Source organism: Schistocerca nitens, chromosome 3, assembly GCF_023898315.1.
Source record: "Schistocerca nitens isolate TAMUIC-IGC-003100 chromosome 3, iqSchNite1.1, whole genome shotgun sequence".
Classification (NCBI taxonomy): domain Eukaryota; kingdom Metazoa; phylum Arthropoda; class Insecta; order Orthoptera; family Acrididae; genus Schistocerca; species Schistocerca nitens.
Window position 1 is genome coordinate 86,195,919 of NC_064616.1, and position 12,770 is coordinate 86,208,688.

The following is a 12,770-nucleotide window of genomic DNA, read 5'->3' on the forward strand; positions in this document are numbered from 1 at the left end:
TCACTTACACGTTGTAGCTACGCAAGGCGTCTAAATTTGTTTACATTTAGTTTGCCCCCCCCCCCCACCCAAAACACCCCATTTCCCGCACTTGTCCCGTTAGTGTCATTAGGCTTCTTGTGGAAAGTGTGTGTGTGTTTGTTTTAGATTTCCGCCATATTTGTGACGTCATGGGTCAAAGCAGATGGGCGGGATCGGACGCTTCCGTATTTCCCATGAAACACCTCAAAAACTTATAAAAATTTTCTTCAAGTTGATGGCCTGACATACAAAACCCAAATTAAAGTATTAACATAAAATTTCTCTCTCGCATCAGAACGTGATTATGTAAACTGGTACAACTTTGGACAATACTTATTTAGCCTACTCTGATACAAATTTAGAAACGTGAAAAAGCTATCTTCAACAAAACAAATGCAATAAATATTTCACAAACTAAGGCACAGGGCATGACTTGATTCTTACTTAGGTAAGGTGGCAGTGACAGTTATTTGAATGGGCTGTGCACCTAGCCAATGCAGAATAAGCAACCAGATTATTTTCATATTCAGGACAGGTTAAGATGGATAATCTTGCTGTGTCTTATTTGTGATGATAATGCAAAAGTAATTCAGCAACACTATGAAAAAAGTCTGTAATAAAAGTGGAACTCTGTAAGAACTGATACAAATTTAGGGTTGACAAGAATGTTCAATATGAGGCATTAGTTTTGGTGAGTGACGTAATGTCACTGGCTGCTGTCATGTCAATGTTTTGGTGCATATATTCATAGTTTTGTTGTTAGCTGGTGAAGCCACTGAATGCGGGGAAAAAAACCCTGGTTGTGGTGAGAGACTGATCTATATAGTTTAGTCCATCTGAAAATAACCACCAATAACATGTTACAGTTGCTATATTGTTTACGGATTTTGTCGTGTGTTTCCTATGTAATTGGTCAAAGCCGACAACTCTTCTCAAACATTCCTCATTATTCGGAATGAACAGAATCTTCAAAAGGGTAATCAATTGAAGAGCACTCAAAAGTGAGAACAGAAAAAAACAACCTACTAGGATAAGGAGGAATATTCGATACTAGTTATTTGCTTTGACCAGCGGCATAGGAAACCCTGTGGTGATGTTTTCAAATGGGCTAAGCTACTGATCAGTGTTACCACAACCAGCTTTACTGGTTTCACATTCACTGGCTCCACCAGCTACCTACTAAACTGTGAAAAAACAAAATGTGCCACAGGTCAAAGCAGATGGCTAGTATTGAATATTACTCTTGACCCACATAAGAACTTCAGAAAGTTCCAACCAATATGAATCCACATGTAAACCGACATACCTGTAGTCTCCGTTTGCAGTTCACATATCTCTTCCTGTCCACAGACAAACTCACTAATATTACGCTATGACCTTACTTGATATGCCATCACAGGAATGGGAGGTACTTAACTGAATAGGCCCAATTTCCCATTACTAGTGTAGGTGTACATTACAATGGTTTACTTTTTGTGAATTATCTAGCACCAGGTGGGGGAAATGGAGATTAAGTTCCTCATTTGAGATTCATCATTTCTTCAACTGATTAAGGAAGGCACGAACAATCATTTTTGGCCTCTCTGAAATACTTGGAATTTACTTGCACAGCTCAATTTAATCACAGACAAACAAAACAAGATGGGTATTTACATACAAGCACAGCGCCATCTTGCACTGAGAATACAAGACTGCCACACATCAATTGAGATGGCTGCTTCAGTATGATGATAAGATATTTCCAGCTACAACATAGTCTGCCACAGGTAAGCAAAGCTCTGCGATTTTGTGACATACTGCACATTTAGGTATCATGTCATACTGAACTGCAAGAATCTCCCCAATATGTCAGCAGCATATATTGCTGTCATGACCAAGTTATCTCTTAGACTGAATACAGCATGAGTGTTTGAATGTATTTGACACATTAACTCACCAGCTCAATTTTTTATGATCAGACAGGGGTAATTAGATCTACGGTATTCAGGGGTACTTAGATCTACAGTCAAGCCAACTCACTTGACGAAGATAACATACACTCCTTAATTATGAAGCGTTTTCTATATCATCATCTAACAAAGCATTTGAGAAAAACTTAGCAAACAGGGACACACTAACAAAAAACTGCAATGATTAATGTGTGGATGCGCAGGGACACAAGGAAATGCATGCATGGCAGAGAAGGAGGGAGAATGAGAGTGCCTATAGCTCACTGATGGAACATGTAAACAATAGGGGAGGGGAGGGAGGGGGTTAAAAAATAGTATCTAACTAATGTTTTATAATTCAATCCAGAAGGAAAATGTGGAAATTTTTTTTCCGGCTTCTACAGAAATAATGGGAAACGCGTTTAGCTGCTGAGGTCACATATCCCAACACTTTAGCACAACAAAGCATACCAAAAATGACACGTTTTTTGGAAATCTTTAATGTGGTACAGCAATTAAACTGCACGTTTTCATAGTACGCAAGTATAAATTCTAAAGCAAAACATTTTGTTTAAGGCTCAATATTCCAACATGCACTGCTACTACGACATTTCTTGTATTTACCTAACAACAAATACTGTTCACACTATATGAGGGCAACGTCATTGTTGATAGTGTGGTACCCAGGTAAGAAGTATAGGAGTATCCGATGCTGAGTACACAACATATTAAATGCCGCTCTAAACGGGTAATCAAGTACTATGTACGTTTCCGACTTAAGAGGTTACCGCAAAGTACAGTAACTTGAGCATACAATAACTTGGGCATTGTGTTAGACACTGTCTTTAAAAGTTTCAACTGTAACACACACACACACACACACACACACACACACACACACACTGCCTATAAGTCGTCATTCACTTCTTCCATCATAAACAAGAACAGCTACTAAAATAGATCAATAATTCAAAAAACAAGGCCATCCCTGAAAGTAATCGCCCACTCCGCAAATCTCACACATCATGTTATTCCTCTGGACAAAATTTGCAGCTTCGCATCAGTATCACCGGTTTCACTCGGAGATACTATCACGGTGAATTCGGAAGCCCAGAGAAACAGAAAAAGCAGTACGGCTATTGCCCAAACACGCTGATACTGCCTAGCTATCTCTCATTGCATTGACATTTTGTTTGGCATGTGGTATTTCCGTACAAATTCAAAATGTAAGGTTTCCCCCCCCCCCTTTTTTTATTTTTTTACCCAGTTACCAACGATTTAGTCATGAGTTTTGAAGCCGTTCGTTGCATACACATGAATCTTTGTTAACTACAAGCCCACAACTGACTGAAGACAGCAGATTCCTGTGAGACAAGTTTCTTGGTAGGGTTTAAAAAATCCGAAATCTGAAAATGAAAGAACATGGCGACCGCATGAAGATGACATGACAGAAAAATCGACACTATTTAAGGTACGGAAATGTCTCAAAAGTAGTTGCGGCTCACTTCATAACAAACATTTCGTCGCTTCTTGTCAAATACGTTTTGTAAATTTAATTTGCTGTCATATTTAACGAAATAAGAAACACGCTTGACGTTTGTAAGTGTGCTCTTCATATAATATGCTTAAGTAAGTTGAGATTTACTTCCAAAACACCAGGATTATTCTAGTGTCACATGTGTTCAGATTTCAGAATCTCAGAGCTCGCCATTAACCTGTTTCACTCTTAACTCACCTCCATCTGCCGATACAGATCCCGGCGTGGCGTTTGGTGAAGATGCAACAAAACCTAGGAACGCTAACGCTAAAACGTATTTACCCATGCTAGGAAAGTAACTTAGAGTTCTGAGTTCCAGTGTACAGAAGTCCATGTCAAAACCTTCACACGCACATAACGCTCGCCAAACCTTTACGTCAAGGGCCCAGATACTACGAAAAAACACATCGGCCACAGCAGATACGTCAAAGCTATTTCGTTGCCCCGTCCCTTTACTGTATAGCTTCAATATTGTACTCGTAGATGGCACTGCTAAGCCCATTTGCTTGGCCAATGAGAAACCGCTACGGAGAGCGCAGCCGCGCAGTAGTTTGCCATCTTGCGGATATTTACTAGAACTAAACTCAAAGGGGTATATGCAGACCATATCCGTACTTGATTAAAAATCACAATCAAGAAAATCTATGGCAACCTATCGCACCTGCGCACATAACGTGACCCATGACGTCACAATATTGAACATCAATGATCGAAAATGATCTCGTCAACAATAACAATAATTCACCTTTAGGACGTTAAAAATCGAGATACAATTAATAGCTGTTTGCTGAAATGGTGTTTCATTTGGCTAGTACCAAAACGCCTACTATTACAGCAACAAAGATAAGTTTCGATTTAAAAAATGAAGGAAACATCCTGAACATCCAACATATAATCCAATGCTAGGACATTCGCGGGGCTGAGGTTTAGTCATTTCACTTGCGCGGCGTGTGTGGATTTCGATCTTGTGGTTTGGTCTTTAACAATATTTCGCAACTTCTATCATTCTGACTTCGAAACTATGAGAAGTTCATAACTGCTGCGGTCTTCCAAAATACCGGTTTTAAAGCATTTGTGGGGTTTGATACTTATGATTCGATATTTTCTTCTCGTTATAAAAAGTGTTGCTTTGGCACAGTATTATAGAACTGATGGAATTAAGACTTTCGTAACTAAGCCACATCACTCCATCTTGACAGCATCTGATATATGACAGTCGTAATTGTTGTTAGTACTGCGGAGAATAACAAACGCAGTATGATGAGAACCCTTTCTCACAGTTCGCATTATAAATATGGCAATGGAAGTTCTTGTAGACCGTAAGTCTTACATCGGCATGAAGTCACTATTAACCGCTACCCGGTAATAAGCATCTAGATAGTATTACTAGGAAAGCAAACATCCTTCCCCCCCGCCCCTTTCACCTTTTTTTTCTTTTTATCGGAATGTTATTCTGCAGCAGTCAAGGGCACGAGTCACTCAAATAGTCTAGCATCAATGGCAACAAAATACTATACAATGTCATTCCATAATTACTACTGTTTGCGATAATGTATTTTTTGACTCATTCCGCTCCCGGAAAATTATTAGTACGTGGTGGGCCTACGGAACATGGCCAATGAAAGAATATACTGGAGGCCAAGTCGACCTTTTTCCGTCAGATTCAGAAATCATGAGCTAAAATAGGATAGTCACCTGTTAAGTTTTTACAAACGGCGAGCTTGATATGTGACATAACTATTATTTTAATATTTGTCTTTTATTATTGATAAAAATGACAACTCAGAAACTGGACGAGTAGATAGTTTACAGCAACTGTTTAAAGAAATAGTGTTGTGTCAAAAATGGAAATTTCACTTGAAAGTTTCTGTTGGATAACTTTATACGATTTTGGTGAAGTACAAAGGGCGTTTTAAAAGTTTTGCCTATTTTTTTATTTTTTGTAGGATTTTTTCTCCTTCGGCGTCTATTTTTTTATTTTTTGCAGGATTTTTTCTCCTTCGGCAAAAAATAAAAAAATGAGAGACGACTGTGCAAAACTTTTTGAACGCCCTTTGTAACTCAACAACAATCTCTCTAATCGTGTCGTTCAGTTTTTGTTAATAACCCACCCTCAGGAAAGCCTGTTTACAATTGGTTTGTTTAATTTTGTCATGACCGACACTCTGTCAGCGATTAATTTCGTGAAGGTCGACCAAAGTCGGTTTTCGTAGCAGAAAACGTGACTTGCTGTGTGATGAGCCATTTCGAAGACTGCAGTATATTAGATTATGCACGAATACTTGGCAGCGAAAAAGCCATCTCTCTGGTGGATTCCGCGCTGTTTGACCGAAGCTCAAAAACAGGAAATGCTAAAAAATATTTGACCGAGGTAATGCAAAATCTGGATTCAACACCGTAACAGGAGACAAATAGGAAAAAAAATCGCAACACAAAAAATAATTAATGTATATAATGAAATTTCGGGAATACATTTTGTGTAGGTAAGTTATTTAAATGATTATCATTGAAAGATCACAGGTTAACGTAAGCAAGAGATAAGCCATTGGAAATGTGAACTGCTGGAACTTTAAATGCTGGGTGTCATTTTGTGAGATGGAGTTCCACGCCTGTTGCACTTGCTCGTGCTCGGTCAGTACAGGGACGGTTAATCCTGTTTGTGGATGACGCCGTAGCTGTCATCCGATGACGTCCCGTATGTGCTCGATCGGAAACAGATCACTTCATTGAGCAGACCAAGGTACCAAGTCGACTCTCTGTAGAGCATGTTGGTTACAACAAAACGCTATACTGTTGGAAAACACCCCCTGGAATGATGTTCACGAATGGCAGCACAACAGGTCGAATCACCAGACTGAATCTGCAGCCAGGCTTCGTGAAATAGCCACGAGGGTGCTCCTGGTGTCATACGAAATCCTTCTAATCACTGGCTCCGAGGCGGAATCAGCTTTCTTCGGAAAGCGCAGTAGACTTCCATCCTGCCCTCCAGCGGGCTCTCTCTTGACACCACTGAAGTCGTAAGTGTGAGTGGAATGCACGCTACAGGGCGATCGGCTTGAAGCTGTTCTTGAAGTAACCGATTTGCAACAGTCGGTTGTGTCACTGTGGAGCCAAATGCTGCTGCAAATTGAGTACGATGTCCCAGAGCCCCACACCGAACACGATGTTCGTCCCTCGTGGCCGTTCAGAGCCCGGTCTTCTTGCGACCGAGCGAGGTGGCGCAGTGGTTAACACACCGGACTCGCATTCGGCAGTACGACGGTTCACATCTGCGTCCAGCTATCCAGATTTAGGTTTCCCGTGATTTCCCTGAATTGCTCCAGAAAAATGCCAGTACGGTTCCTTTGAAAGGCACGGCCGATTTCCTTGCCCATCCTCGAAACGATTCGAGCTGTACTCCGTCGCTAACGACCTCGATGTCGACGGGACGTCAAAGCCAGTCTTCCTCCTTCCTTTGTCTTCTTGCGACTGTACCTTCTCGTGACAACCGCTGCCAGCAAACACGTATAGTGACTACATTACTGCCAAGCCTTCCTGCAATATCGCAGAAAGAACGTACAGCTTCTTGTAGCCCTACTGCACGATCTCGTTCAGACTACGTGAGGTGTTTGTCGCCTTAAAGTCATTCTCGACTAACATCAACTTTTCGCGTCCGATCTCAAAGTTAACTAACGTTGACGACCGTTACAGCGCATATTTGAAGCAAACTTGCACCGCCGTATTGTCGCTACTAGCGACTGGCCCGGAATTTGAATAGGTATCATCTTTCAGATGTAGAAAAATGGATACCAACTTCCATTTATGTTGCAAAACTCCTTAGTTTTGCGATTTTATTTTCCGACAGTGTACTTGCAAAAATCGTAAACTGAGCATCAGTTAACTGTTTGGAAGTTTCGAGATGAACCGAAACCAACAAAAGTGGTTCGCTCGTGATAAACTTATTATCGCCTGGCGACTTATTTTTGCTCCCTTATGAAGAACAAGAATGCGTGGGGGAACGATTTTCATCACGTCAAGACGCTGTTAAATACTTCCAAAAGTATGTTTCTGATGTACCAATACCCGAATTAAAAAAAGGTTACACTATATTTATTTATATTAGGAGTATCTACCAATCTTTCCACCAGGTGCTGATCATATTCAAGTCTCTCTGTATTTCTGAGCAATTTCATGACATCGCTTTCATGTACAAAACTGTATCGTTTGCGAACAGAGTTACGGACGTTATATGCAAATAAATGATTTTTCCTGCGTGAGTACCACAGTCATATAGAAGTTTTTGAAAGAAATTCCCTCCATTTGACTGCAAATTACCTCTCATTTATTTCACTCCGCCATGATTTCAGTTTTATAGCCAATCACATGTACAAGCTGAAATGTCACAAAATGACCGACATGCCTTAACGACATGTCATCTTATAAAAGACATATATTTGGTCTTATAAAGCAGTCGTCGTATTACTGGCTATGAGTGCACAGCGAATAAACGTTAAAAAACTGTAATGCGTATTTGGTAGCCAATACAGTGCTCTGACCTGCATTCATGACGTCGATACGCATTACACATTGTTAACGTTTATTCACTGTGCACAATGTCAGCCTTATTATGTGTTTTTGACATGTACTCACATCCATTAATACGATGACTGTTTTATAAGACCAGGTCTACATCTACGTCTACATTCCCCCTCCCGGATGACGAACTTCGCCGTGACATCTACCCTTCCTTCCACCTATAACCTGGCCTTGCCCACCCCCCCCCCCCCACCCCAGGGCTCCCTATTTTCCTCTTCCCTCCTTCTCCCTGAGCGGATTTTCCTCCTTCCCTCCCCCCCCCTCCCCTGCGACCCTGCACCCCATACTTGCCTCTCTCCTTCCCACATCCCTCCCTACCTGGCCCTCTTCAGCGCGCCCCCCGCTCATCTCCCCCATCTCTTCCCCTCCCTCCCTTCTTCCGGTCCCACTCATCTCCTTGCGCCTGGCAGATCCTCTGTCTTGATCATCGTCAGTGTACCACATCAGTGTTTTGTTTAGTGCTGTTTCTCCTGTGCGTCAAGAGGTGTGATTTTAATTGTGTACTGCCTTGAGGTTCGCCATCAGTGTTTGTTATGTGCTACACCATCCGTCGATACTTTTCATGCTCCAGTCATACTGTGCCTTGTGTTCTTTTAATTGTCGCAGTGTGTGGCTTATTGTGTGTGCTACTTTTAAACTGTTTTAACAGTTTTTTATCTCCATTTTACGGTCACCCCGTTTTTGCTCTATTGCCTTCCATGATGTTCCCCCTTTTTTTTATATCTATGTTCACCATATTCTCTCCTTTGTTCTTTTTAAATGTCTTCTATTGTTTGTTCTATGTCTTTCGGCTGAAGAGCAGCGCATATGCAGCTGTCAGCCCGCCCCGATGGGGAATTGAAATACAATAAAGAAAAAAAAAATACGTCTACATAGATACAATACGTGGTGGGGGATACCGTGTACCACAACTACTCAATTCCTATCCTGTTCTACTCGCAAAGATGCATGTTATTTCAACGATGACTTAGCATTTAGGCATGTCGGTCATTTTGTGACATTTAGACTTGCAATTGAGAATGTCGATAAACCATGATTGTGTGAAATTAATGAATAGCAATTTACAGTCAAATGGCGGTAATTTCTTTCGAAAAGTTATATGCAAATTCATTTATAGATTGTTGGCTATCAGAACTTCAACACCAGCAAGGCCAACAGTTAAAGAAATTTTACTTATTGTGCGTATACTGCGTTGAAGGAAGAATGTGTAATTTAAGAATTTGGGGTCTGCAGGATTCGAAGTTTAGCACACAGAGCTTGTTGTAAATGTTACTTGATTTAATCATCCAGGTGTAACATCAGTTTCAACTCCTGGTGGTGGTGGTGGTGGTGGTGGTTAGTGTTTAACGTCCCGTCGACAACGAGGTCATTAGAGACGGAGCGCAAGCTCGGGTTAGGGAAGGATTGGGAAGAAAATCGGCCGTGCCCTTTCAAAGGAACCATCCCGGCATTTGCCTGAAACGATTTAGGGAAATCACGGAAAACCTAAATCAGGATGGCCGGAGACGGGATTGAACCGTCGTCCTCCCGAATGCGAGTCCAGTGTCAACTCCTGGTGTAGGTACTGCTCATGAATATAAAACATCCGATATTTTAGTTAAGATTCGAACTTCTGTAGTCATAGATAGTGTGGTGTCACCGCCAGACACCACACTTGCTAGGTGGTAGCCTTTAAATCGGCCGTGGTCCGTTAGTATACGTTGGACCCGCGTGTCGCCACTGTCAGTGATCGCAGACCGGGCGCCGCCAAACGGCAGGTCTAGAGAAACTTACTAGCACTCGCCCCAGTTGTACAGCCGACTTTGCTAGCGAAGCTACACTGACCAATACGCTCTCATTTGCCGAGACGATAGTTAGCATAGCCTTCAGCTTCGTCATTTGCTACGACCTAGCAAGGCGCCATTACCAGTTATATTGAGCTTATTATAAAACCTGTACCGTCAAGAGCAATGTACACCAATTATGGATTAAAGTTAAGTATTACATCATCTACGTACTTTATTTGCAATTCTCAAGACATTGTCCTGTTCCAGACCTCACGCCAGTCTGCGTGTAATTAAACGCGTGCATTTTGGCCTCCTCTAGCAACACGGTGTTGGCACTTCTGCCAATACTTCATGTAGGATTGTTCAGTCATCTACATCCGCACCCCCCCCCCCCCCCCCCCAGAGCATACGTTTTTCATATTAAGTGCATTGCGCTGCCACCTACTGCCAGATACTCCATATCAGCGACCTCAGTAGACACCGTGAGAGAGCAGAACGGGGCGCTCCGCGGAACTCGCGGACTTCCAACGTGGTCAGGTGATTGGGTGTCACTTGCGTCATACGTCTGTAAGCGAGATTTTCACACTCCTAAACATCCCTAGGTCCAGTGTTTCCGATGTGTTAGTGAAGTGGAAACATGAAGGGACACGTACAGCACAAAAGCATACAGGCCGGCCTCGTCTGTTGACTGACAGAGACCGCCGATAGTTGAAGAGGGCTGTAATGTGTAATAGGCAGACATCTATCCAGACTATCACACAGGAATTCCAAACTGCATCAAGATTCACTGCAAGTACTATGACAGTTATGCGGGAGGTGATAAAACTTGGATTTCATCCTGGATTTCATGGTGGAGCGCCTTCTCATAAACCACACATCACGCCGGTAAATGCCAAATGACGCCTTGCTTGGTGTAAGGAACGTAAACATTGGACGATTGAACAGTGGAAAAACGTTGTATGGAGTGAGGAACCACAGTACACAATGTGGCGATCCGATGGTAGGGTGCCGGCCGCTGTGGTCCAGTGGTTCCAGGCCTTCAGTCCGGAACCACACGGCTGCTACGGTCGCAGGTTCGAATCCTGCCTCGGGCATGGATGTGTGTGATGTCCTTAGGTTAGTTAGGTTTACGCAGCTCTAAGTCTAGGGGACTGATGACCTCAGATGTTAACTCCCATAGTGCTCAGAGCCATTTGAACAATTTTTGAACCAGTTCATAATGCACGGCCTGCGACGGAATGGTTACACGACAGTAACATCCCTGTGATGGGCTGGCCTGCACAAAGTCCTGACCTGAATCCTATATAACACCTTTGGATTGTTTTGGAACGCTGACTTCGTGCCAGGTCTAACCGACCGATATGGATACCTCTCCTCAGTGCAGCACTCCGTGAAAATGCGCTGCCATTTCCCGAGAAACCTTCCAGCAGCTGATTGAACGTATGCCTGCGAGAGAGGAAGCTGTCATCAAGGCTAAGGGTGGGCCAACACCATATTGAATTCCAGCATTACCGATGGAGGGCGCCACGAACTTGTAATTCATTTTCAGCCAGGGGTCCGGATACTTTTGATCACGTAGCGTAGTTGTGGTAATGAGGGTGATGCAATGAAAATAAATGTAATAGTAGGAAGGGCCGTTCAAGTAGTTTCGATTAAATGTCTGTGCAGCATATTTCGGTTTGTGTAAGCAATAACTAGTTTATAAATAAGTGCATAATCTACAGTTACTATAATTAATAGTAGTACAGGAACAGTATGATAGTGAAAGAATGATAATTGCTCCATTAATGATGAAGTTCCGTCTTCCATAGATAAATTTGATCATGTTGCCATTAATTTATCATCATTTGTAGAACTTAAATCTACTGCATTAACCTGACATGTCAGGATCTAGAAATTAATGGTAGTTTTGAATAACTGCGTTCTGCAGGAGGATTATTTTGTAATCATTCTGTTGATCTGCTTATGTCAGATTTACATATAATTGCTCAGTTTGTAATAATTATTTGTCATACAATAATGACAAATATAATGAACCCAACAACTGAGACAGTAGATCCAATACTTCATAGTACGTTTCTTGATGTGTAAGTGTTGCACATGACTTCATACTCAACAGTAAGGAGAGGTGGGCTGCAGAGTGGTGCAGCAACTGGCGCCTTGCCGGCCGGGGTGGCCGAGCGGTTCTAGGCGCTACAGCCTGGAACCGCGCGACAGCTGCGGTCGCAGGTTCGAACCCTGCCTCGGGCATGGGTGTGTGTGATGTCATTAGGGTAGTTAGGTTTAAGTAGTTCTAAGTTCTAGGGGACTAATGGCCTCAGAAGTTATGTCCCATAGTGCTCAGAGCCATTTGAACCATTTTGTCCTTAGGTTAGTTAGGTTTATGTAGTTCTAAGTTGTATGAGACTGATGACCTTAGAAGTTGAGTCCCATAGTACTCAGAGCCATTTGAATTATTTTTTGAACTGGCGCCTTAGGAAAGCTGGGCAGGAGTAGAAATGATTAGTGAACAAGTTGACACAGTAAAGAGAAGATTGACTTAACTCGTGTTTCTCCAAGCGAATGAAGGCTCAGTACAAATAATGCAGCAAGAAACAAAGAGTCCAGCTCATCGGTGTCATCGAGAAAGAGTTGCTCTGTAGTGAGCACAAACTGCGGTGTCAGAGCCACGACCGGATGGAGTCTGCACGGTGTGACGTGACGTAACGGTTCCGAGCACAATGGGGCCGAGTGGCTGCGGCTGGCCATCCCGTACCACGCTCGTGGCACGGAGCCGCTAGAGGTGTGCACCACTGGCTCTGCCAGCTCCTGCGTGACCACTATCGGTGCAGACGGAAACTTGTAATTCCGTTGCCAACTGCGAAGATGCCTGTGGGGTGGCATCAATACGTGATACCACAGCAAGCATTTAGATAATCTGAAGTCTCACTTGACATCACTGAA

The 12,770-nt window shown here is 42.6% G+C and overlaps 1 protein-coding gene and 1 non-coding gene across 2 annotated transcripts in view; one reads left to right on the forward strand and one right to left on the reverse strand.

The window, feature by feature from the left end:
- Window positions 1-3,891, reverse strand: part of LOC126248058 (calsyntenin-1) — an 87,069-nt gene extending 83,178 nt beyond the window's left edge. Inside the window, exon 1 of the mRNA XM_049948696.1 lies at window positions 3,685-3,891. Within this exon, the coding sequence (XP_049804653.1) occupies window positions 3,685-3,820 (136 nt within the window). The 5' untranslated portion in view covers window positions 3,821-3,891. The remainder of the gene's footprint in view (window positions 1-3,684) is intronic.
- An 8,102-nt stretch (window positions 3,892-11,993) lies between these two features.
- Trnas-gga (transfer RNA serine (anticodon GGA)) lies at window positions 11,994-12,077 on the forward strand. The gene is given in 2 exon segments: window positions 11,994-12,033; window positions 12,043-12,077. It is a non-coding gene; the product is annotated as a tRNA-Ser (tRNA).
- Window positions 12,078-12,770: the final 693 nt, after the last annotated feature.